The sequence below is a fragment of the Heterodontus francisci genome, chromosome 3 (genome assembly GCF_036365525.1).
Source record: "Heterodontus francisci isolate sHetFra1 chromosome 3, sHetFra1.hap1, whole genome shotgun sequence".
Lineage (NCBI taxonomy): Eukaryota > Metazoa > Chordata > Chondrichthyes > Heterodontiformes > Heterodontidae > Heterodontus > Heterodontus francisci.
Genome location: NC_090373.1, coordinates 11,163,915 through 11,189,033, shown reverse-complemented (window position 1 = coordinate 11,189,033; position 25,119 = coordinate 11,163,915). Strand labels below are relative to the sequence as shown.

The 25,119-nt window shown below is 42.4% G+C and overlaps 1 protein-coding gene across 8 annotated transcripts in view; it reads left to right on the top strand.

Moving 5' to 3' along the window:
- The window catches only part of fam135a (family with sequence similarity 135 member A), a 319,597-nt gene that overhangs the window by 256,240 nt on the left and 38,238 nt on the right, over positions 1-25,119 (top strand). For 5 of the 8 annotated variants that reach the window (XM_068020133.1, XM_068020127.1, XM_068020126.1 and 2 more), the window contains one exon: positions 20,764-20,855. In XM_068020133.1, coding sequence (XP_067876234.1) covers positions 20,764-20,855 — 92 coding nt within the window. Of the gene's footprint in view, positions 1-7,283; positions 7,356-20,763; positions 20,856-25,119 lie in introns of those variants that run through there. The other 3 variants (XR_010970367.1, XM_068020130.1, XM_068020132.1) reach the window with 3 other exon arrangements.

The following is a 25,119-nucleotide window of genomic DNA, read 5'->3' as shown; positions in this document are numbered from 1 at the left end:
AACCTACAGTCTTCTGTTCTGCTGTCAAGAGTTGCTTTGAAGCTGTAGTCTGAATTTACCTTTTCAACAAGATGTTCTTATTTAGCATATGCAGTCTTGCATATAACTACAACATCTTGAAGCATTGTCATCAGCAGCATGCAAAGGACATAGAGCACCTGCTAGTTACATTAAAGGGCATTAATCAACTACATAGTGCATGGTTTGTATTTGTTCAAAGTATGATTTGAGGCATGTTTTCCCTAACCACTTGTGAACAGGTTGAGAAGTGCATAATTTCGACATTGAATCCTGGTTGGCAGTCTGTAGAATTGGAAATCATAGGGTGATTTATAGGAGTAGCTACTGTCCACTTTTTATGCCAGTGAGTTGTTAAGGAAAAGTCGAAGGACTCGGGAGAAGTTGGCAATATTTGGTGCCCTAAAGCAAGCTGTCCTGTTGCTGTTGCCCTGGCTTCTTTTTTCCATCATGCACCGTCTTAAACCACCCTCCTATGTCCCCTTCATTCTCAAATCTAATAGTAAGCACGAGGATCTTGTGGATTTATTTGGCACAAGATTGAGACCATCTGTTCAGCTTCCACTGGCAATTCCCTCCCTTCCCCTAGATCACTGGACCATACTTCCCCTAATGTTCATGCTGTGAGCCCTGAACTCATTCTTTTCTCTAGATTCTATCCCATCTCCCATATTGATCTCTCCAACCTCACCTGGTCCATGAGACCCACCTCCTGCTCCCCTGATACTATTCCCATCAAACTGTTGACCACCCTACTTCCTCTCTTGGTCTCCATGTTAGCTGATATTGATAACAGCTCCCCGTCTTCAGGTACTGCCCCCCCTCCCCTTCAAATTTGCCTGTCCACCATCGTCCAACTGGTGGGACTGCACTTGCCTGGCTTCATTCTTATTTATCCAGTCATAGACAGAGAATCACCTGCAATGGCTTCTCTTCCCATTGCCACACTGTTGCTACTGGTGCTCCCCAAGGAAATATCCTTCACTCCCCCCCACCCCCATTTCTCATCTACATGCTGCTCCTCAGCGACATCATCCGAAAGCACAGTGTCATTTGCCACTTGTACGCTGAGGATACCCTGGAACTCGCTGCCTATGAGGATGGTAGAAGTGGAGACGATGAATAATTTCAAAAGGAAATTGGATGGGCACTTGAGGAAAATGAACTTACAGAGCTACAGGGATAGAACTGGGGATTGGAACTGATTGGATTGCTCTGCAGAGAGTTGGCATGGACTTGATGGGACAAATGGCTTCCTTTTGTGTCGTTATGACTCTACCTCACCACTACCTCTTGCGAACCCTCCGCTGTCTGAATTGTCGCATTGCTTGTCCCACATCCAGTCCTGGACAAGCAGAAATCTCATCCAACTAAATATTAGGAACACTAAAGTCATTGTCTTTGATCCCCACTACAAACTCCATTCCCTAGATGTTGACTTCCTGGAAACTACCTGAGGCTGAAGCAGACTGTTTTCAATCTTGGTGCCGCATTTGACCTCGAGTGAACTTGGGACCACACATCTGCGTCATCACTAAAACTGCCTATTTCCACCTCCGTAATATCGTCCAACTTTGCCCCTATCTCAGTTCATCTATTGTTGAAACCCTCATCCGTGCCTTTGTTTGTTTTAGATTTCACTATTCCAATGCAATTCTGACTGGCCTCCCATCTTCCACCCTACATAAACTTGTGCTCATTCAAAACTCAGCTGCACGTAGCTTAACTCGCACCAAGTCCTGTTCACTCGTAACGCCTGTGCCTGTTGGCCGACATTGGCCCTTGTCTGGCAATATGTCAATTTTAAAATTCTTATCGTTGTTTTCACATCCCTCCTCAGCATTTCTCTTCCTATCTCGGTAACCTTCTCTAGCCCTACAAGCCTTTGGGATCTCTGCATCTTGCGCATCTCCAATTTTCATTGCTCCAACTTGACAGCTCTTTTTTCAAGCTACCTTGGCCCTAAGTTCTGGAATGTCCTCCCTAAACCACTCTACCTCTGTACCTCTCTCTGCTCTTTATAATGCTGCTTAAAACCTCTCTCTTTGACCAAGCTTTTGGTCATCTGTCCTGATACCTCCTCCTGTGGCTCGGTGTCAGATTTTGATTGGTAACACTTCATGAAGTACCTTGGGCTGTTTTGCTGTGTTAAAAGTGCTATATAAATGCAAGTTCGTGGATAGAATAATTTGAATAAGTTGGCAACACAAGTTTATTACAAAATCAATATCAGCATTCTCATTTGTCTTTTGCGAATAATTGATTTAGCTGTGAAACTAATGCTGCAACCAGTAGACAAAATCTAAGTGTCTTTAGATCCCAGTCAATCAGCTAATAATGATCATGCACTGTTTAATATTTTATACCGATCCATAAGGTACCCTCTTGCCTCTTTTTAAGGTTAAAGAATCCAAATTCTCCAGTCTTTCCTTGTAACTCAATTCTCCGATGCTAGAAATCAACCTCGTGTCTTCTCCGCAGCACCTCCACATTAAAATGTGCTGTGACCAAAATTGCCATTGTATTCAAAGTATGGTCTGACTAGCACACAGTCAAGAAGCAACATGCAATTCTCCCACATTCCATGCTGTACTGTTAGCTATATTTTCAGAATTCTATTTGCTTAGTTGATTGCTGCTTCAGTGTGAAGTGCCAAGTCTAAATCTACCTTCAGGTTTCCTTCAACTTCACCTGCAGCAAGTTTGATGCCATTTACAGAGTATGCATGTTATGTAATGTTTTTCTTCGCATATGCTGTACCTTATGCTTATGAGTATTAAATTTCGCTTGGGTTCTGCCCATTTAGATTTTGCCACTGATTTTGTGCCTCATAAAACACTACACTTACTCTCTCTCCCACCCCTACCACCACCCCTCCCCACCCTTAATTTAATACTATCTGAAAAATTGATCCAATTGAATTGAATTTTAGGTCCAAGTCAAGGTGAATTTAAACAGCACCAGCCTGAGCATTGACCTTTGAGACATTCTTTTTGGTTTCTCCATCCGCCCTCAACGTTACTCCTCTAACAAGTATCCTCTATTTCCTTTCCTTCAGTCTGTTTCTTATTAGTTTTCAGGTTTTCCTGAAATTCTGCTCTTTATGCCCTTTGAAATTTTGTTGAAGGCTTTCTGGAATGTTGGGTTCATCATGTTAGGCTTTCTGTTGTTCACCCATGTTGTCACTTCCTGAAAATAAAGTCAAAGAATTTAGTCAGGTCGCACCTTCTTCTGAAGCCATGTTGGCTACAAGGGTTATTATTAGAAAAGCCATTCTCAAGTTTGTTCTTGATTATTTTATTAATTTCAGTTATTAATGTGTAAGAGGAAAGAATTATCATTTATATAGTGCCTTATCCTGTCCTTGGGATTTCTCCCAGTGCCTTATAACCAATTATTATCAATTGAAGTACTGTCATTGTTATGTAGACAAAGATGGCAGTAAATCTGTGCAGAGCAAGATCAATAAATGGCAAATTATTAATGACCAGATCATTTTCTTCTGGTGGTATTAGTTAAGGATACTAGGAGAACACCCTGATCTTCAAAATAGATCTTTTGTCTTCATCTAAGTCTGCAGATAATGCTGCTGGTTAACGTCTCACTTGAAAGATGGCACGTCTGATAATACAGCACTCTGTCAATACTGCATTGATATGTTGGCCTTTCTTGAATTAAGTGCCTATATTCAGCAGGACTACCTACTCATGGTCTCCCTTAGCATAACAGTTAGCATTCTGGCATTAACAAAAGTAATGTTGTTGCTGAAAGTCTGAAATAAAAACAGGAAATGCTGGAAATAGTCAGCAGATTAAGCAGAGAGAGGAACAGAGTATACCTTTCAGGTTGATGACCTTTCATCTGGTCCCCCTGTTGTGGATTAGTACTCTCCATGCTTAGGAATTTATTTGTTCTGAGCCTTTGAGCCATTCCAGGGCAGCCATCTCATTGTTGAAGTTGCTGAGTGTACTTAGATTATCTCAGATAAAATAAACCTCACTTAGTGAATCAATATTTCAAGGAGGTAATCATTGAGTAAATCTATTTTTATGTTCCTCAGTATTACTTTACCATAATTTACCTTAACTATTCGATCTATTTAGTGTTTGCAGTGTTCATAGAATTTTTGTTCTTTGCTTTCACTTGGGGCTTTCTTGTTGGTCTTTTTTTTATTTATGATCATGTTTGTTTAGTTTGCACTTCCTAATTCTAGCTATGTATTTATTCTGTGTACTCAGCAGTGTATCTTTAAAGGTATTTAATTTCTCAATTGAAATGTTATCAAACAATACTTCTGCCATAGTCGAGTTGTTTGAGCTATTCCCTTGAAAACTGACTTTTTAAAGTATTTACCTGGCGATTAGTCCTCAACAGCATTGAATCCTAGATTATGTTGAATTTAACAATGCTGTGGTTGATATCATCAAGGTGCCATGACTTGCTGGTTCATTTAAGATGACTAAATCCACATGTGAGCTGCCTCTCTGGCTTCCATAGCATATTGGATCAGAATTTGTCATTCGTTACATTCACCAATTTAGACTTCAAGCCATGAGCACTCGCAATTTAGATTAGGTGGCTGATATCCTTCATTAATATAATCTTCCTGTTGTCACATGCCCTTCTTATCATTTATAGATTAACAGACCCTACTCTGATCAGTATGTTGCATTTCTTTTGTTCTTTTTCAATTAAAGTATTCAATTGGACCAGTTCATTCTTTCAATAATTCATAGGTTACAAAATCTTGGTTCTTTAATCTCCAAGTACGATTCATTTCCAGATGTAAGTTCTTTCCAGTAGAAAACGATGTTCGAGATTTTAGCTTATTTTGAACCAATGACCCTCAAATCTATTTGCATGGACAAATTTGGGAGACGATTTTCATTAAACTTACCAAATAACATAAGTTGCTCACTTGGGGTGATTCGTTCTTGCTGTCTTTGCTCCGTAAACCAACAGGAAAATGACTTGAGTTGTATCTGTTTATGTGCTTGTCAGTGTAATACTAATAACTGTTTACTAGCACGTGTATCTCTACTGTTCGAGCATCATCCAGGAGGTCAAATATCATCCCCAGCTCCTTTTCCATGCTACCAACTCCCTCCTTAAAACCCCTTTCCCCACCTCTTCTACCTTCACCTCTAAGAGTATCTCCTCCCAAATCCGTGTCCATGACTCCCACAACTGGGGGCGGCACAGTGGCGCAGTGGTTAGCACCGCAGCCTCACAGCTCCAGCGACCCGGGTTCAATTCTGGGTACTGCCTGTGTGGAGTTTGCAAGTTCTCCCTGTGTCTGCGTGGGTTTTCTCCGGGTGCTCCAGTTTCCTCCCACATGCCAAAGACTTGCAGGTTGATAGGTAAATTGGCCATTATAAATTGCCCCTAGTATCGGTAGGTGGTAGGGAAATATAGGGACAGGTGGGGATGTGGTAGGAATATGGGATTAGTGTAGGATTAGTATAAATGGGTGGTTGATGGTCGGCACAGACTCGGTGGGCCGAAGGGCCTGTTTCAGTGCTGTATCTCTAAACTAAACTAAACTAACTCAATATTTGAATCCCTTCAGTCAACCTTTTTCCCCTCCCAAAGAATTGAAATGGCCCTAACTAAAATCTCGAAAAGATGTTCCCTGCCTGTGGTACAATTATCCCTCTTAGCACCTCCTTCTACTTGGTTGAGCACATTATCCTCTTCCCTTGCTCCCCCCCCCCCCCCACCAATGTCTCGACTCAGTTATTCAGTTCTATGGAACTGCTCTTGCTTGGTTTCATGATCCAATTCTAGTGAAAGTATCTTAGCATTGACTTCATTCCCACTGTTCACTGTCACCTCGGGAGTCACCCAAGCATCTTTGCTCAGCCAACTCCCCTTCCATATCTATACACTGTCCTTTCTCAGCATCACCCAAATAAATGGGTTCAGTTTCCACATGTACAGAGACAACACCCAGCTCTGTCTCTCCACTGGCACTCAATCTGTCCTCCGCCTCTGGTATGCTGAGTCCCATGGATGCTGAAGAGGCAAATATTGTTGTATCAAAGGTATATCATTCCCAGAAATATATTGTCATCCACTGCACAGGAGTGCATTTAAATCAACAGAAAAAGGTTACCAATCCCTGACTAATTACTGAGTTTAGGCAAAGAATTATGCAGGAGATGCACATTTTCTGAATTTTAGAAATACATAGAATACGTAGACAGCCAACCAGTCCATGTGGGTATTTAAATGCACACAAATAGTCCTAATCACATTTACCCAATGTGTTTTCATACCTCTTCAACCCCTTTTCCGTCATCCACCTAACCAATCTGACCTTGACTGTTGGCATAGTATCTGTCACAGCTGCTAACCCTAGAAGTGAATTCCACAACCTTGCAACACTCTAAAGAAGTTTCTGTTGCTGTGATCTTGTATCTATGACCCCTCATTCTAGATCCCACAACTAGTGGACAGTCTGTTTCCCTGTCCCATCCTTTCATAATTTTAAATGCATATATCATATTGCCCCAGAATCTGTTCTAACGAAGAAAGCCTCCATTTTACAGGTCCTTTTTATATTATACCAGCAGCATAGTGAATCTGCATTGTACTCTATTTAAAGCCTCAATATACTTCGAATAATCTGTGAATATCACGCACAGTACTCTGAGGTTTTAAGATTTTGTGTAGGCTCATTATTATGTCTTGACTTTTATATTCTATGTCTCTATTGATAAAACCTAGAATTCCATTTTTCTTTTTAGCATTCCGCATGCATAGAGTGTAGGGACATTGGAATGTAAAAGTGACATCCCATCATTCTTGATGTTGCCTCTCAACAATTCAATAGGTTAGATATTTCAGATTTATACAATGCAAGTCTTCCTTTGCCCTTCCTCCAGAATTCTTAATAATGCAATGTAAATTAGTGTTCAGTGCACTGGATGCTCCATTGATGTCTGTATTCTTCCTGATGTCCTGTCATATTTCCATGTTTTGATTTTTGAATGGAAAATAACTTCCAGTAGAGTATAGGTGTTTGTGATTGTTCGGTCACTCGTTTTTAGGAAAAATATTCTTCCACTGAAACCATCAGTAACTCTTGTTTCTGCCAAATAGCTCAGCATTGACTTGCACACATTCCCTTAAGTTTTACCAAATACTTATTTATTTTACTGGTCCTTTTGTCAGTGCTTCACAAAGGGGGAGGGAGTTATTTGAGGAGGGGTACCTGTCTTGTGCAGAGGTATCTTGCATTGATTTTTCAATCTTCTGATCAGTTGTGCAGGCGTAAATCAAAACCCACAGTGCGCCTGTGTGGAAGATCCTCCAGAGAAACAGGAGTTACTATGGTAAGTAATGTTTCCTTCATAGGTGATTGTATGCCAGGATAGAAATCATAGTCACTGTTATTGGCATGCGGGGTGGGTGATTATGAAATATTTTCACAAGGTGCCATATCTGATGAGCTGTGAGGGACAAACTTGATGCATCATGAGAGATGCATCTTATCACTAACAGCATTGAGTTTCACTGCTCTGCTATCTTAAGTGTTACTCGAATCCCTATGGGTAGGAAAGTGGGTATGTGGAGCTTTTAATGCTCGTCATGGCCTTTATGCTGTCCAAGATCAGTGCCCAGAGTGGTTGCATTTCAGAACTAGACCAAATGGTGTGTAGGGGATGGCATCTAGTACCCTCTCCAGCACTCATACAAGGAAATCTGCCTAACTTGTGGGGTTCATTACATTCAGTTTGTGAGTTGGCCTTCTCATGTTTTTGTTGCCTGTGATGATTGAGGGTTTGTTTACGAATTCCACTCCATTCAACTTTAATTTTGTGTCCTAGGTCTTATCCTGTGGCGATAGCCTAGTGTATAGGGCAGAGATATGTTACTGTGCATCTTTGTTATTGTAGGGGTGTAGCTTTGGGAATTGTGGTGCCACTGGGTCTTGGCTGAAGTGTATGATTTGTGGGTATCTTATTTTTCTGTACTCCAAGAATAAACTGAGCAAACTACCTTAGATTAGATTAGATTAGAGATACAGCACTGAAACAGGCCCTTCGGCCCACCGAGTCTGTGCCGAACATCAACCACCCATTTATACTAATCCTACACTAATCCCATATTCCTACCAAACATCCCCACCTGTCCCTATATTTCCCTACCACCTACCTATACTAGTGACAATTTATAATGGCCAATTTACCTATCAACCTGCAAGTCTTTTGGCTTGTGGGAGGAAACCGGAGCACCCAGAGAAAACCCACGCAGACACAGGGAGAACTTGCAAACTCCACACAGGCAGTACCCGGAATCGAACCCGGGTCCCTGGAGCTGTGAGGCTGCGGTGCTAACCACTGCGCCACTGTGCCACCCTATTCTAAGGTGAGTTTGAATTTTAGCTACTTGAATGACAAAATCTTGCACTTACAGTCGTCCAGCTTAGTAATGCCCTGCCATGTGAATTCTTGAATCCATTTATAGCAAGCAGGAGTTCGTCAATGTTTCAAATTAGGGAGAAGGTTGAAGAGGCCTAATAGAGCTTCAGAAAACAATCCTCTTGAAAGATCAGCGAAGCATCATCCATTTAAACTCCAATTATGTCTTTGATCCCACAACATTACCAGGAAAACTCATAAAAGCATATAAAACTATTAGATCAATGACATGAAATTATGCAGACAGATCCATTATCTTCAAAGTCCTGTGTTAATAAATGTATAACTATGCTGTATGTAAACCAGTTTAAAAAATTTTTAAATACGTCAAACAGATCAGAAATTGGCTAGCTGAAAGAAGACAGAGGGTGGTGGTTGATGGCAAATGTTCATCCTGGAGTTTAGTTACTAGTGGTGTACCGCAAGGTTCTGTTTTGGGGCCACTGCTGTTTGTCATTTTTATAAACGACCTGGATGAGGGTGTAGAAGGGTGGGTTAGTAAATTTGCGGATGACACGAAGGTCGGTGGAGTTGTGGATAGTGTCGAAGGGTGTTGTAGGGTACAGAGGGACATAGATAGGCTGCAGAGCTGGGCTGAGAGATGGCAAATGGAGTTTAATGCGGAGAAGTGTGAGGTGATTCACTTTGGAAGGAGTAACAGCAATGCAGAGTACTGGGCTAATGGGAAGATTCTTGGTAGTGTAGATGAGCAGAGAGATCTTGGTATCCAGGTACATAAATCCCTGAAAGTTGCTACCCAGGTTAATAGGGCTGTTAAGAAGGCATATGGTGTGTTAGCCTTTATTAGTAGGGGGATCGAGTTTCAGAGCCACGGGGTCATGATGCAGCTGTACAAAACTCTGGTGAGGCCGCACCTGGAGTATTGCGTGCAGTTCTGGTCACCGCATTATAGGAAGGATGTCGAAGCTTTGGAAAGGGTGCAGAGGAGATTTACTAGGATGTTGCCTGGTATGGAAGGAAGGTCTTACGAGGAAAGGCTGAGGGACTTGGGGTTGTTTTCGTTAGAGAGAAGGAGGAGGAGAGGTGACTTAATAGAGACATACAAGATAATCAGAGGGTTAGATAGGGTGGATAGTGAGAGTCTTTTTCCTCGGATGAGGATGGCAAACACGAGGGGACATAGCTTTAAGTTGAGGGGTGAAAGATATAGGACAGATGTCAGAGGTAGTTTCTTTACGCAGAGAGTAGTAGGGGCGTGGAACGCCCTGCCTGCAACAGTAGTAGACTCGCCAACTTTAAGGGCATTTAAGTGGTCATTGGATAGACATATGGATGTAAATGGAATAGTGTAGGTCAGATGATCGGCGCAACATCGAGGGCCGAAGGGCCTGTACTGCGCTGTAATATTCTAATTCTAATTCTAATAAAAAAAATGAAGAATACAGGTTAAATAACATCTTGAGGAAAGAACAGATAAGCTAATATTTTGGCCACTGACCTTCATAACTGAAAAAAATGAAAGCTAAATATTTTAATAGCATCAGAACAAAGGGAAGGGAGATGGAAATAAACAGAGAGGAATGGCTGGTAACCTATTTGGAAAGAAAAACAGGATGAATAGGTGCTCTTAATATCAGCCAGTGAAAAGATTAATGTAAAGATAATTTCTTTCATGTATTCCTTCTAGCTCTTTAGAAACCTGTACGATGCCAGGCATTTTTTTTTGGTAATGAAATTAAATTCAGTCTGAAAGTTCTCATAATATCGGGCCTTAAATCCTGGAATCATGCTCTTCTGGAACCATTGAGAATGCAGTGATTTTTTTTTTGATCAAGCAGTACCAAAATTCCATACACTGGGCTGGATTTTACCAAACCAGTGACGTCGGGCTCCGTGTTGGGGGGCCGGAAGATGGTTGCAGCAGAGGACCGCCACAGAGCTTGACGCCAGGAGGGCCCGGCACGACGCTCCGTGGCGGTCCCCCCGCCACTCAGCGATGGTACCTGGATTTGAATATTTAAAGAGCTGCTTACCGTATATTATGCATGCTGCTGCAATTCGGCCATCAGTTCACGATCTTCAGCTGGACTGTGGCACTCACGTGCTTTCATTTTCATGTCCGTGAAAAGCTGTCGGCACAGTCCTCTGAGCCTGTGTGGATTGTGAAGGGGGTCTCAACTCTGCAGTTTTGAAGGGAAGTACCCCGTACCCTTGTTCCATAAAGGGGGCCGCTTTGCGCCTGTGAATGTTTGGGGGAGGTGGGAAACAATGGCAGTCCATGACTCCTTTATGTGGCATGGGGGCCACAAATGGTAGCCAGTTTAAGGTCATGTCGCTTGTGGGCCAGTCCAGGCAACTGCAATAATATGACTGTGGTCATGCTGCCCTGCTCTTATTTAAAGCTGAGATAGGCAATGGCATGCCATGCCATATAGGTGATGCTGGAATGCAGCTGAAGCAGCAATTCACATCACTCTTTGCCCTGATAGGTGCCATTGACCTACTGAAGGAACCAAGTTGACCTCCAGCATAGAGATGTGGATGGTCCACTCTGTCTTTATTGATCCATGTACTGTGAGGAGTCATATCCGCTGGAGGCCGAAGCAAAAGGCAGGCGCAGCCCACGTGGAAGCTCCCAGACGCGAGCAACAGCAGCCACCAAGGTGCATTGGAGGCCACAGAAGACAGCGGGTCTACAGACCACGCATGACATACCTGCAGATGTTGGAGCGCTAGTGGATGACTGTAGATGACCAGAGAGGCGATGACACATCTCTGTGGACTGCTGAATGATGACCTGCAGCCCACGGGCTTTGGTGGACACTCTGTGCCTGTGGCCCACAAAGTTACAGTGGCTCTTAACTTCTATGCCTCCGATTCATTCCAGGGATCCACCAGCGACTTATGTGAGGTTTCACAGTCAGCAGTACACCACTGTATCAGGAGGTCACTGATGCCTTGTACTGAAGGGCTGGTGACTATGTTCGTTTCAGGACGGACCCTGAGAGTCAGGCCCAGAGGGCCCTCGGATTTGGGTCCATTGTGGGATTCCCATAGGTGCAATGGGTCATAGACTGTACACATGTGGCCATCAAGGCTCCAGACGGGCAACCAGCCGCATAACTAAATAGAAAGGGCTTTTACTCGCTCAACTTGCAGCTAGTATGTGACCACAGGAAGCACTTCATGCAAGTCTGTGCCCGCTTTCCAGGCAGCTGCCATGATTCCTTTATCCTGTGCCAGTCCCAGGTGCCACTGCTCTTCACTGTACCGGCTCAGATCCAGGGGTGGATTCTTGGAGACAAGGGCTATTCCTCGCAGACATGGCTCCTGTCGCTGGTGAGAAACCCCAGTGATGCCGAAGAGTGATACAACGCCTGCCACGGCTCGACAGGAGCTACTATCGAGCAGGCCATTGGCATGCTGAAGATGCAATTCCGCTGCCTGGATAGATCGTGTTGGGCACTACAGTGTGCACCAGAAAGGCTTGTGCATATCGCTGCTGTATGCTGTGCTCTGCACAACTTTGCAATAGAGGGGGGAGTCCCTTGCAGGTTGATGAGAGACTGGAGCAGGAGACATCCTCAGATGATGAGGACACAGAGGGCTTATAGCAACATACATGCATGGGAAGGCAGAGAGCATCGATGCAGCACACACATGGCAAGCAGCGAGCAATGGATGCACGACAACACCTTATTGCTGAGCGCTTCCACAATCCGTGAAGTGCACCATATGCTCCTCATGACACACACCACTGTCCTTCATCTGCTCTGCAGTCTTCTGCATCTATGTCTCCACCATTACTTGCAGTAACTGACTGAGCCATTGCCCATGTGACTGCATCCGTGCAGTGCCACATCATGCATACTAGCATGGCAATGATTTTATTCCGTACATTGGCAGTTCTGTCAGGTCAATGATGTAATGGGAGGAGACATGATCGATACATGCTGGCATGCGTCTTTCACGCAGTAAAAAGGAGACACATGTTAGAAAAGCATATTTAGTGAGAAGGAATTAATGCACAGCCGTGTCACACATGAAAACCCATTTGTGTCACGGCTTCTTTTTGAAACGTTTGCGGATGCTCCTTCGCAGTGCCACTTCTTCTGCACCAGCAGCTTGACTAGAGGGAGGCTGCTGATCAGGACCCCCTTTGGATTTGGATGACTTGGGTGGTCGTCCTCTGGGTGCCTGAGGCCTGGAGGGCCCCGGCTGCCTGAGGGCCTCCTGCACCTGTGCAGGACAGTCCTCAGACGTTGTGGCTTCTGGAGCTGGACTCCCCGGCAGAGGGGCTGAGGAGCTGGTGCCCACAGTGGAATCGTCCTGAGGGGGGGACCCCAGGTGTGGCATGCAGGCTCGCCTCTCTCTCAAGGCTCGTAGGAACCTCGCTGCTCTCCCGAGAAGACCAGGAGCAGAAACACACTCCAGGCCCCTGGTCCCTCTCTCGCCTAGCCACTGCTGCGTCAAGTTCATGGCCAAGGCAAGCGTTTGCAGGTCAGCGTGGGTCATTGGAATCTGGCTCTCCATGAGGGTCACCAACCTTTTCGCTGGAGGAAGCCATGCGCTCACATGTCTGGGACATGGCAGCTGTCATGACATGGACGGACTCCCCCATCGTCCGCTCAAAGCTGCACATGGCCTGTGGTATCTCCACCAGATGTTGCCTTACCTCTCCCTGCAACTCCAGCATGCCCTGTGCTGTCGACACCAGTGAATCATAATCAGCCTGGGGCTCAGCATGGGCCTAGGCACCCACAGTCCTTCGACTTTCAGAGGTGTTGCCTTTATCAGCCTCAGACAGCTGTTAGGATGCATGTCTGGTGCAGGAATGTCATGGGACACTTCTCTTCCTCAGAGGTGCTGGAAGTCTCCAGGGCCTCCAATGTTGACTCAGAGTGTCGCCCTGCAAGATATAATGTGAAGAGCACAGTTTTAGTTTTTGTGGTGCACATGTCATGATTATGACAACATTGTCTCCAAAAATAAAATGTTATGAGTAATCATCATGTTTGTCAAAGAGCTGTATGTTCACCCGGGACCCCAAACTCCACGTCCAAAATGGCGTGTCCTCCCTGGCTGCCAGCTAACTCGAGGGGCTTCTCCTCAGCCTCTGTCAGCGGTCTCATCTCTGGCACCCCTCCACTGGTCCTGGACACCTCCCGACTATTGTGGGCCCTCTTTGCCTAGAAAAGCAAGGATGCAGATATTGAACATTGCCAAACAACAACATGACGCATGTCACAACAGGGGCGGTAAAACCAAAGGTGGGGAAAGCTTAGTCTGTCAAATGGACTCAGCCTGTCATGTAGATGCCATCCTCTAAGCAGCAAATGAGAGTGAGTTCTTTCACACCTGCAGCCACTCATGTGGCATCAATATTCCTTTCCCGACCTTCCTGTCTTTGACATGGCAGTGGCACCCATGTTGCCACTCTGTGTGCAGACACCCAGGTCAAATGGAGCCGTACAACAAAGTGCCACTTACTTGTTTTACTTGTGTCAAATATTTAACGTTACTTGTTTTCCCCACATTTGCACAAGAAATGAGTTACTTTTTTGTTCAAGGATAGTGGGCTGGATTTTACCAGTCCCCAGATGTCGGGGGGTCGTGGCAGAGGCGGGGTGGTGGTCGTGGCGGCTCATTTACGAGTAAGACAAGTTCTGATGAAAGGTTACAGACCTGAAACGTTAACGTTGCTTCTCTCTCACAATGCTGTCAGACCTGCTGAGTGTTGCCAGCATTTTTTGTTTTTATTTCAAAGTGCCACTTACCTTTGCCGAGCGCATGTTCACCCTCTTGTGGCACAGCACCCAGTTTCAGCAGATGACTCCATGGCAGCTTACCTCCTCTGCGATCTCTGTCCTGGCTTCCTTGGTCAGGCGGGAGGACCTCTTCTTACCATTACTGGGGAAAAGAACCTCCCGCCTTTCCCTTGTAGCCTGGAGGAGAGTGAGCAGAGAGGCATCATTGAACTATGGGGCCACCCTTCCTCGCACCTCTGACATCTCTTGCAAGGGTAGTTCCTTGGCAGATGGGGCTCTTCAGGCATCACTGCTGGCTGGTCAGCTCCAGCAGCAAAGGTTTAAATGTGCAAGAGGTTGCATGCAGGGTTGACTGCCATTTAAATATGGCACCAGCACCTGCCGACTTGTCAGCTGACGCTATTCCTGGCGTCTCTCAGCCTGCCCCCTTCACGTGATTGGGTGGGGGGGGGGTGGCAGCGGGCTGATGGCAGCGGGCTGATATGGGCATGCTAATGAGCCGCCGCGCAGGAGATTGCAGCGGCTCTTCGGCATGTGGTCCACGCAGGCAGGCCACCATTTTATGAGCTCGCCGCCAAGATCGGCAGCAGGTTCTTAAAATCCAGCCTACTGTTTCAACTGTAGCTTCACCAATGATTGACTAACTTGTTCTCATGTAATGGAATATCCTTATAATGCACAGCATGTCTTATTAGTAGCTTTGTGTTGCCTGTAAACTTTTAGTTTGAAAGTAATTATTTTCTACTTATCTTTTTGAATGGGCTGTCATTCATGGTGTACTTGTTTTGTTTTCCTGTTGCAGTATGCATTCCGTTTTATTCATCCACATTACACCACCTTCGTGCATCACACAATTGATCCAGAAAGCTTAGCAGCACCTCATTGATACTAATTCTTTTTTTTAGCTTGGGCGTTTCCAGATCAACCTGTATGCAGGGTTACCCACTCATGGTTGCCTGTACAAACCTGATTTGGAGCAACTCTATGATACAAAAGGAAATCCAAAATGACAATTTAGTAATCAGTTATTCTCTTTCAAGGGAGAAAATATTGATTTTGAAAATTTAAGAGAGTAAGGTTAGATATTCTATTCTGCACACATTGGGCTGAATTGTTCCAGCTCACCGCCGTGTTGGCGGCAATCTTTCAAAACAGTGTGGCGCATGCACGAGATGTGCGCCACAGATGGCCAGGGTGGTCTGACCGCCCCCAATGACGTAAAGGGGGCAGGCACTCTGCCCCCGGCAATGGCATCACGCAAGCGCCGGCACCATTTTTAAAGGGGGTCCAGCCCTTCAGTTTGATTTACATTTTTAAAGTTGCAGGACATGAAAAATTAAATTGATAACTTTATTGACAATTTCAATCCCCTCTCCCACCCGTCCCCCAAGGAGTAAAAACGTTATTAGTTGCCCTCTTTTCCCCCCCCCCCCCCCAAGAAACTGATGTTCTGATCCCGACCTTGCCCCGCCGCCCCCCCAAACTTTTTTAACTTTCACCTTCACCCCCTTCCCACCATCCCCTCCACCAATCGCAAGAGTTTTTCCTGCTCCCCGCCCCCCCCACCCCGGCCCTGAAAACCTAACTTTTCCCCCCTCCCCACTAATGTTCCGCCTCAGATCTCCATTCGGAGTTCCGAAGGCAACTGGCCGGAATATCAGAGCGGGGCGGACGTTGTGACGAGATAAGTATTTACTCATTAATTAACATCTATTTCCATATTTAAATGAGGTTCCGGTCGCCGAGCAAGGCCACCACGAGGCCTTGCTGCTGCCAGTAATATGGGGCAGGGCCTTCCTGGCGTCAATGGCCATGGCAGGCCTCTCCCGGAGGTATGTTCTGGGCCCCCTTGCCACGATCCCCGACGTCAAGGGGCTGGTAAAAATTCAGCCCATTATCCTTGAACAAAAAAAGTTACTCATTTCTTGTGCAAACGTGGGGAAAACAAGTAACATGTTAAATATTTAACACAAGTAAAAATGGGTCTCAGAATAAAGTGCAGAATTGCTTGGACTTGAGGGTCATTAATATACTCGTATCAGCCCTTGTATCAGTCAGTGCATTTGTGGAAATAAGAATTTTTTTTACCTGAGGTAGTTCTCATCTTTATTCAAATTTTTTTTGAATTAAATTCAAGTTTCTGCAACTTTATGGGAATTCTTTTGTCATCACAGAATTTGCTTTCCATGTATTTACATGCATTCAGGCTGTATGTGAGAGAGACTTAGTAAAGTTTGGTCTTGCTATATATATATATCAATAATATCATGTTCTAATCATGAAACAATTTATTCCGCATAATACTTTCAGTTAATGTAGCAGTATATTTATTGGGCTGTGCTAAATAAAAGTTTGACCAAGTACTAGGCAATGCCCTCCTTAAAGGTCAGTTTAACCAAAAAAGCAGATAATCTTCAGCATTGGTTTAAATCCTGCCCTCTTGGGTGTAGTCTCTTAGGTGTATGTTGATGCAGGTGTACTTTTGCCATATTTCAAGCTCACTTTTTGATAGATAGCAAATGCAGACAATTATGGTATGCATGTCAAAGGGTCGTCTAATAGCTAAACAAAAATGATTTACTTCATTTATTATTTATGATTTTTGATAATCTTTATATTGTATATTACTGTGGAAAGAAAATAACAATTTCCCAAACATTTAATTTAATGTGTTTGTGCAACTAAATAAGGAGGCATGCTGGTGTGCCAGTGCCCTTTGCCACTCTCGGATATGGGATTATGCATGTAAATTCCTAAATTGATGGTTTGGAGTAGTACCATGCTGAGCATACAAATCATTGCCTGGAGTTCCTGCTTTGGGTGCAAATAGTGATCTGGTGCAAATTACACCCAAAATTGTGCAAGTTTTGGCAAGTTTTTTTTAAAGTTTCTGCTCAAATTTATTTGCATATCATCAAATGTAAAATCTGCCATGAACCAGTGCAATTGGGTAGCATTTTAGGCGTATTTTTTTTAAAATTTGCATTAAAAAATATTCCTTGATATAATTAAGAGGGTAACTTGGTGCAGTTTGATTAACACAGCTGAAAATGGGTTTAATGAGTATTTAGTCCACCACCTGTGAGTAAGCCAATTATTGCATAACTGAAAATGACTTTTTCCAGCATTTGCAGTATTTTGCTAGTTATATTGGGCTACAGTAGTCAGTTTCAAGAGCCTCCTCGGAGGCCTGCAAATGGGCACAATTAGCAGAAACTTTCCATGGTGATTAATTCAATGTTTTAAACTAGTGCAAAAGATCACAGAAACTTGATATCTCTGGACAAAAATGCAATTGAAATTCCACGATCTTTTATGTTGGATTTGCTGATTTCGGATGAATTGCCCTGACAAAAACCAATGCAGCTTCACAGAAACTCCAGGCCACCGTCGCAAAGAAAGAAGTGCCATTCCTGGGTCTCATTGTATACTTTTTAGCAACCATTATAAAACTGCTGTTTGCATATGTACAAAAGAAAGAACTTGTATTTATATTGTATGGAATTATATAGAATATCCAGCATGGAAACAAATCTTTCAGCCCAACCAGTCCATGCTGGCATTTATGTTCTACTCAAGCTTCCCTCCATCCTTCTTCTAACTATCAGTATAATCCTCTACTCCCTTCTCCCTTGTAACTAGCTTCCCCTTAAATGCATCTGCACTATTCGCCTCAAACATTCCTTGTAAGTTCCACATTCTCATCACACACTGGGTAAAGACATTTCTTATGAACTCCCTTTTTGATTTCTTGGAGACCATCTTATATTGATGGCCTCTAGTTTTGGTCTTCCCTGCAAGTGGAAACACTTATCTGTGTACCATATCAAAACCTTTCATAATTTCAAAGACCTTGATTAGATCATCCCTCAGCTTTCTCTCTTGAGGAGAGTCCCAACCTGTTCATCCTTTCCTAATAGGTATAATCTTGCAGTTCTGGTATAATCATTGTAAGTCTTTTTTTTACACCCTCTTCAGTATCTGTATATCTTTTTATAATATGGCAACCAGCACTGCGCTCAGTAATTGAAGCATGGTCTAACCAAGGTTCTATACAAGTTTAGCATTACTTCTCAATTCTATCCCTCTAGAAATAAATCCTAGTGCTTGGTTTGCTTTTCTTTGGGCCTTATTGACCTGATTCGTGCATTTGTATTCCCAGATCCCTTTGCTGCTCGATCAAGTAATGTGTGACCTAATTTTTCTTAAGCAAAATGTAATATTTACCTGTTGAAGTTCATTTTCCAATTATATGCCCATTCTTCAAGTATATTAATTGTTGCAGTCCTGCTTAGTGTTGACTATCCCTCTCAATTTCATGTTTTCTGCAAATTTAGAAATTGTGTTTTTGATTTCTAAGTCTAAATATTCATATAAATTGTGAACAATGATCTCACTACTAATAGCTTATGGAACTGCACTTAATAATTTCTGCCACTTTCAATTGCTACTCTTTATTGCTACTCTCTGCTTTCTGTCTTTCAGCCAGCTAATTATCCATTCTGCTAATTGCCCCTTGGCTCCGCATGCTCTGACCTTATTCATTAGTCTATTATGTGGTACCTTATCAAAGGCATTTTGGAAGTCTAGATATATTATGTCTGATGCGTTACCCTGATCTACTCTCTCTGTTACTTTTTCTAAGAATTCATTGTTTCCCTTTTGAAATCCATGCTGCCTAATCATTATTGTAATTTTATTTTCTAGATATTCTATTTTCTCCCTTAGTAGGTATTCCATTACTTTTCCTACTACTGATAACCTGGCTAGTCTGTAGCTTCCTGCACATGTTTTATCTCCTTCTTAAATATAGGTATAATGTTAGCTATTCAACCATCCTGTGGCACTACACCTTTTTCCTAACAATGTATTAATTATGTGTAATAGTGCCACTGCTATCTCTTCCCTAGATTCTTTTCGAATGCATGGATGTAATCATTCGGAACTAGGGGTTTATTTTGAACCTCTTTGAGTTTGATTAGTTTATATAACACCTATCAAGGTCTCAGGGCATCACAAAGTGCTTTACAACAAATTAAATACTTGAGGGTAGTCACTATTGTAATGTAGGAAACACAGTGGCCAATTTGTGCACAGCAGGGTCCCAAAAACAGCAATATGGTGACCAGATAGGAGAGAGAAAAATAAGAATGGAAAAATTGGGATGTCTGAGTGAGTGGGGTTGAAATATTTGGATTTCATTTTAATTTAAAATTGTGTTATTAGTAACTTACAGCATTAATATTGCAAGAATAAAATTGTTCCTGATGTTTAAGTAGATAAAAATACTGTAGTATTTATAACATCATAGCACAGGAGCTGAAAGTAAAACTGGTCAACCCAAGGAGATTTTCCCTGGATCTGTTGGGAAACTACAGCTCGCACAGAATATTGCCCGCTGAAGGGCTTTCTGCTAAATTTTTTAGATGTAAGTTAATATTGACCTTGGAAACAAATATTAATGGGTTAAACACAGTCAACATAAACACTTAAATTTCAAAGTTAACATTTTTTTTCTCCCCCAATTATTGAGTATTTGGTTGCAACCTTTTATGAATAAATTAATCTAAATGATCATGTTGCACAAAAGACAAAAGGCAACATCCTGGTTTAAAATAGTTAACACATTAGAGAAGCTTTTGTATAATGGGTCTTTAATTAAATGCTTTAGAGATGTGTGGTAATTGTAAATCTGCTTTTATACAAAAGCTGAAAACTGCAAATTTCATTGTGTAACATGCTCTGTAGTGGCCTCATGCTTTGCCAGTTTGGTGTTGTGATTTTTAATCTATTGTCAGTAACCAAGTAACTTGTGGCTTGGGCTGAGTTGCTTCAGGAAGAGGAGTTGTCCATTTCTTTCATACAATTGTTGAAATAAGAGCACTATTTTACTAATGGACTAATTATTCCAAAGAACCATTTCCTCCTTCAGTAAATTAATCTTTCCCTGCTTTAAGGTTTTCCATGACACCAAGAATCATTGTCATACTGGGAAAGGGCCAACAGAAACATTCAAATCCTTTGCCAATTTCAATGTAGAGCTGGTGACTTGGAAGAGCATAAATGTCATATAATTAAATGGATCTTGGTGCACCTGTAATCTCCAGATATTATAGCCAAGGTTCAGAATTCATTAAGAATTCTTGAGAAGCTGGAGTCTATGGAACAACATGCCGTAGTAACCTTGAAATTTGTCTAATCTGAGACTGCAAACAAAAAATGGTGCTGAATATTACGAACCATAATGAGAATCAATTATATTGGACTGTTTAGATAGAACAATGTGCAGTGAAGAAAATGGAAAATCTTCATTTGTTTGATTTAGCTAATCTTCTGCTTTCCTTCACAAACTTTTTCTTAAATGGTGCAGAATGCAATATGGTTTCTTTACTACTGAAGAAAAATGCCCTGTTAATGTAGTTTAAATTATGCTGGTAAATCTGCAGATTTCCTAAAGCTACAGCGGTAATGTCCACTTGGAGCAAGCTTAATATTAAACATACGTTTAAAAAAAACTGAATTTTGTACTTTAAGGAAAACCCCTGTCAATTTAAAACAAAAATGTTCATGTTTCACTTGCCTGTTTTTAGGGAACAGCGCAGATCTACGTTTGGTAAAAACCTACATTGAACTTGGATTGCCAGGAACCCAAATAGAGTTCCTTATGTCAGAGAGGAATCAGGTAAACTGCTTTTTTTTCCAAAACAAGCACACTAGTTGATTTCTCATAGATATTTTATAAAAATTTTGAATTGCAGTCGACCAAAAAATCAGACACTTGCAACTTGGCTTGCTCATAAGTGAGTCGCAAGTTTGACGGGGCCCAGGACTTCAAATTGAACTTTTAAATGTCTAGCTAACTCAACTTACTTAGCTCTGCTTTCAGTTACAATTTTCAAAGAACTAAGAGTTGTTTCAATTTACTCATGTTTTCAGTTTGGTGCGGAATGAGAGCCTTGGATCTGATTGGTCACAAGTTTGCTCTCTTGGTTAGCCAATCAGAGCTCAGATTTAGCAGTTGTGTGGTTCTTTTGAACTAATCAGATATATCGAAGGATGGACTTTTTTCTGTAATTCACCTAAAATAAATGAGTGATGATTTAATTAAATCAGGTTGTTGAAATGTTAGAGAATTTCTTTAAGTTAGAGATTTTTTTTTAAATTTATTACAAAAAGCAGGATTCTGGCATGTATATGTTGTTTCTGCATAGTTGTAAATATTAATGGGCCTCCTGTGGTGGAGCCCACAGAAAGTCAGAACAAAACAAATTTCCTTAAGTGCATCTGTTATGCCGTATATAGAGATACGGGGATTTGGAGCTTACAAAACTCTTCATCTAACGGTAAACGTATACACCTGTCAGAATGACTGTTTCACAGAATGGTAATGCACAAAATTAGGAGTGCTTGACATATAACTTTAGTATAGATTTTGCAAGATAATTATGAATGAGGAATACCATTCAGCCCAACTCATTCATCCATCCAGAATAAAGCATCCAATTGCTTTTTAAATAATTATATGGTTTTCACTTCCAGTATTCTATCCGAGAGGCTTGCTGTTTGTGTGAAGATAAACTTCCTGTTGATCCTAAATTTGCCTTTTTGCTAGTTTAAAACTGTGACCCTTTATTTTCTCTCATTATTGAATTTAAAGTACTTTTGGAACTTTACATTTTTAATAGTATTTATAATATTGTATACCTCTAAAAGATCACCCCTAGGACATCACATTTCAAGTCTGATGAGCCCAACTTTCTCCATTCATTCCTCATAACAGACCTCTAAGACTGAGAAACGGCCCTCTTGCACTACATCCAGGGCTTCAATGTTTCCTTTATCTTTCTGTGGCCAGAAATGGGCACAGTACTCGAGGTCTAGTCTCAGTAGAGCACTGATCACAACTACTTCTTTATTGATTGCTGCTCTGCATTGATTAAGCATGTTGGCGTTCAGACTATTAAAACTCCTACGTTTTTTCACCTCTATTCTTATCTATTTCAAATCCATTCATAGAGTTGGTGTGTTACCCATTTTGCTATCCTACATGTGAAAATCTACACTTTTTGTATTCGGTTTCTTCTGTCATCATTCTGCCTATTTACATATGTTGCCCAACTGTAGTATTTGAGCTGTCTTCTCTGATTCTACAGTTCTTCTTAGTTGCCATCATCTGCAAATTTAATCAATTTGCATTGGGTTTCTAAGTTTGAGTCATTGATCAAAATTAGAAACTGGAAGGCTCCTAACACTGATCCCCAACATGACTACTTTTAGTAAGTCACTCTTGTTTTTCCTACCCTTCTCCAATTCATTAAATATATCTAAGATTTACCCTGGATTCTCACAGCTTTGAGCTTTTCGTGCACAACCGTGTCAAATTCCTTCTGTAAGTCAGAGTACAACATGTCACAGTCCTTAACAAAATCCATTTGGCAAGGCAGTTTATGTATGCATTTTGGCTGCTGTTAATTAAGCTATTGTACTGATAAGCAAGTTACCCTTGTTTTTATAGTCTCATCAGAGTTTGACCCTGTCTTGTCATGAGCTACATCAGTAAAATTTGTTTGCATATGTAGCATCTATGTCTCTCAGCAATTTATATACTTGGATCTTTAATGAAGTAAAGTTCAGCTCTTCACATCTTTTTTCATTGTTTAGAGCCCAATGTCACAGTGGTAGTCATTGTTTATTTCTGAACTTTTCCATTGTATAAGTGTCCTTTTGAAAGTAGGGAGGCTAAAATGCACACAATTTTCCAAATGCAACCTCAATAAAGATCTGTGCAAAGCTACGATAACTTGATTTGACGTGAGGTCTAATGCTTTTAAGATGCATTTGGTTTTTGATTAGCTTTGATCCTAAACACGGTTTAAGTGCAGGTTACGTGTATGGAACAGCCTGTGCTACAAAATCTCGCCTAACTATTCAAGAACAGTTTCCTGTATCAGGCTTCACCAATATTTTAAGTTTTAAGATTACAATCTTTGGTGAGGAGCAGCTCCTAAAAATCTTGCATTCTGTCATCATGGCCGGAATTTTACGGTGGATGGATGGGAGCTGGACTCCGATGTGAAAGTCAGTGGCAAACCTGCTTCCGCCTAGCTCAGGGATCCGTCCCGTATTTTACAGGTCCCGGGCTTTAACTGTCCCAAGGCGGGACTTCCACCCACTTGAGGGAGGAGGTCCCGCCTCAGTGAGCTGCCGGCCAATCAGCGGGCCGGCAGCTCTTAGTCCCAGCAACGCCACCGGGAGCAGTGGCCACTGCTGGGACTGCAGCCCAGCCAACGCCATGGATCGAGGAGGGAAGGTAAGTAGGGGCATGCCTCACCCGGGGGATCGGTCCTTCCCTGGTGAGGTCGTTTGGGAGGAGGGAAGTGTCTTGCGTCCCGGGGTGGGTTGGGAGGTGGGGGCAGCCCTCAATTGGGCACCCTCTGCCCAACTGCCATGCCCCCCCGGGCGCAGAAAGGCCGGCAGCTATCGCTGGGCGACCTCCCACCAACCACCCCCCCCCCGGCTCCCTTCGCCTGACCGCTGTAAAGTTGTCCGGAGGCGGAAGCGGGGCGGGTAGGCATCCCGGAGCCTGCCGCTCTATTTTACACCGGCCCCACGCCACCATCCAACCAGCTAGCACGGCGTAAAAGTCCGGCCCATGTGTACAGGGAAGCCCTGCCTTTTCTTATCTCTCTCATCTCCTCACTCAATCTTATTTCTTAACCTTCTGCAAGAGACTCACTACTTTTAAGTTGCTAGTGCAGCGACCAAGTACATATATTTCAAGCACCGCATCATGATATAGGGAAAGAAAATTGTAATGCATTGTAGAGAAAGCTACAGTTTACCATATGATTAAAAATTCATGCTAAGTATTATTTCTCCCTAGCCCTCGTTTGTCCCAATCCAAAATCTGTGTCACTCTACTTTAATTTTAATCCCTCTGGCTGATACCATTGTGATTAGCTGCATCCTGATTGACAAAGAAACCAATTGTTTAATTAAACAATGTCTGATGACTTAAAAAGTTGTCTCACTCTCCTGAGCCATATTAACCATTTTATGTAGTGCTGTTGTCAAGTTACTGAATATGTCTGAAACTCGTACTGTAAAGTGTCTTCATCATTTACTTCCATAGGCTAGTTGCCTCACACACAAGTTGCATTTTCACACACATAGGCATCTCGGTATCATTCCACATGTGACATCCCATACATGCCAGTCTTGGACTTTCAGGTGACCTCATCAGCCAATCAGGGAGGTGTTTGGAGATCTTTACTCATCTCCCCTACATGGTTCCAATGTCATGGGTAGCAACCACGTTATCAAGTGCATTTTTCTTATTGTTCAGTAGGCAAAAACAGAAACATTTCCAACAGAAAGCTGTCAGTTTACTATTCTCATCTACACTTAACTGCCTAGAATATATATTAATAACAGATTGATGTTTTTTGGTGAATTATGCCTAAGTGATTTATTCCAATTCACCTAAGAAAATAACTTTAGAAAACTTCCACTGGTGGTGTAATATTTCTTTTCCATCTTATATCCTCAACCATCTCCTCATTCAGTTTTACATTGTAATTACCATTCCATCTCATTTATGAGCCCTGGAGGAACTTTACAGTCCAACTAAATATTATCAAAATATTTTAAAGTATAGATCAAATATTCCCACTTGATCCAAGTTTTAACACATTTTGTTTGTTTAATTGTACTTAACCAAATCCCTCCTTGGACCTATTTATTTCCCAAAATAACCTGCTATATTGTGCCCGTGTCCACTTATCATTTCCAAATGGTCCCAAATCCTTAGAGCATTATTGTTGGAACATCAGAACCTGTCTGTTTAATTTTATTTCCCCAAAACTTTCTTCCTTGGTACACAGGGTCAACCTAGAGTGCACTCCCTCTCTTTTAATGAAAATTTGATTTTTCCCCAGAAACTTCAG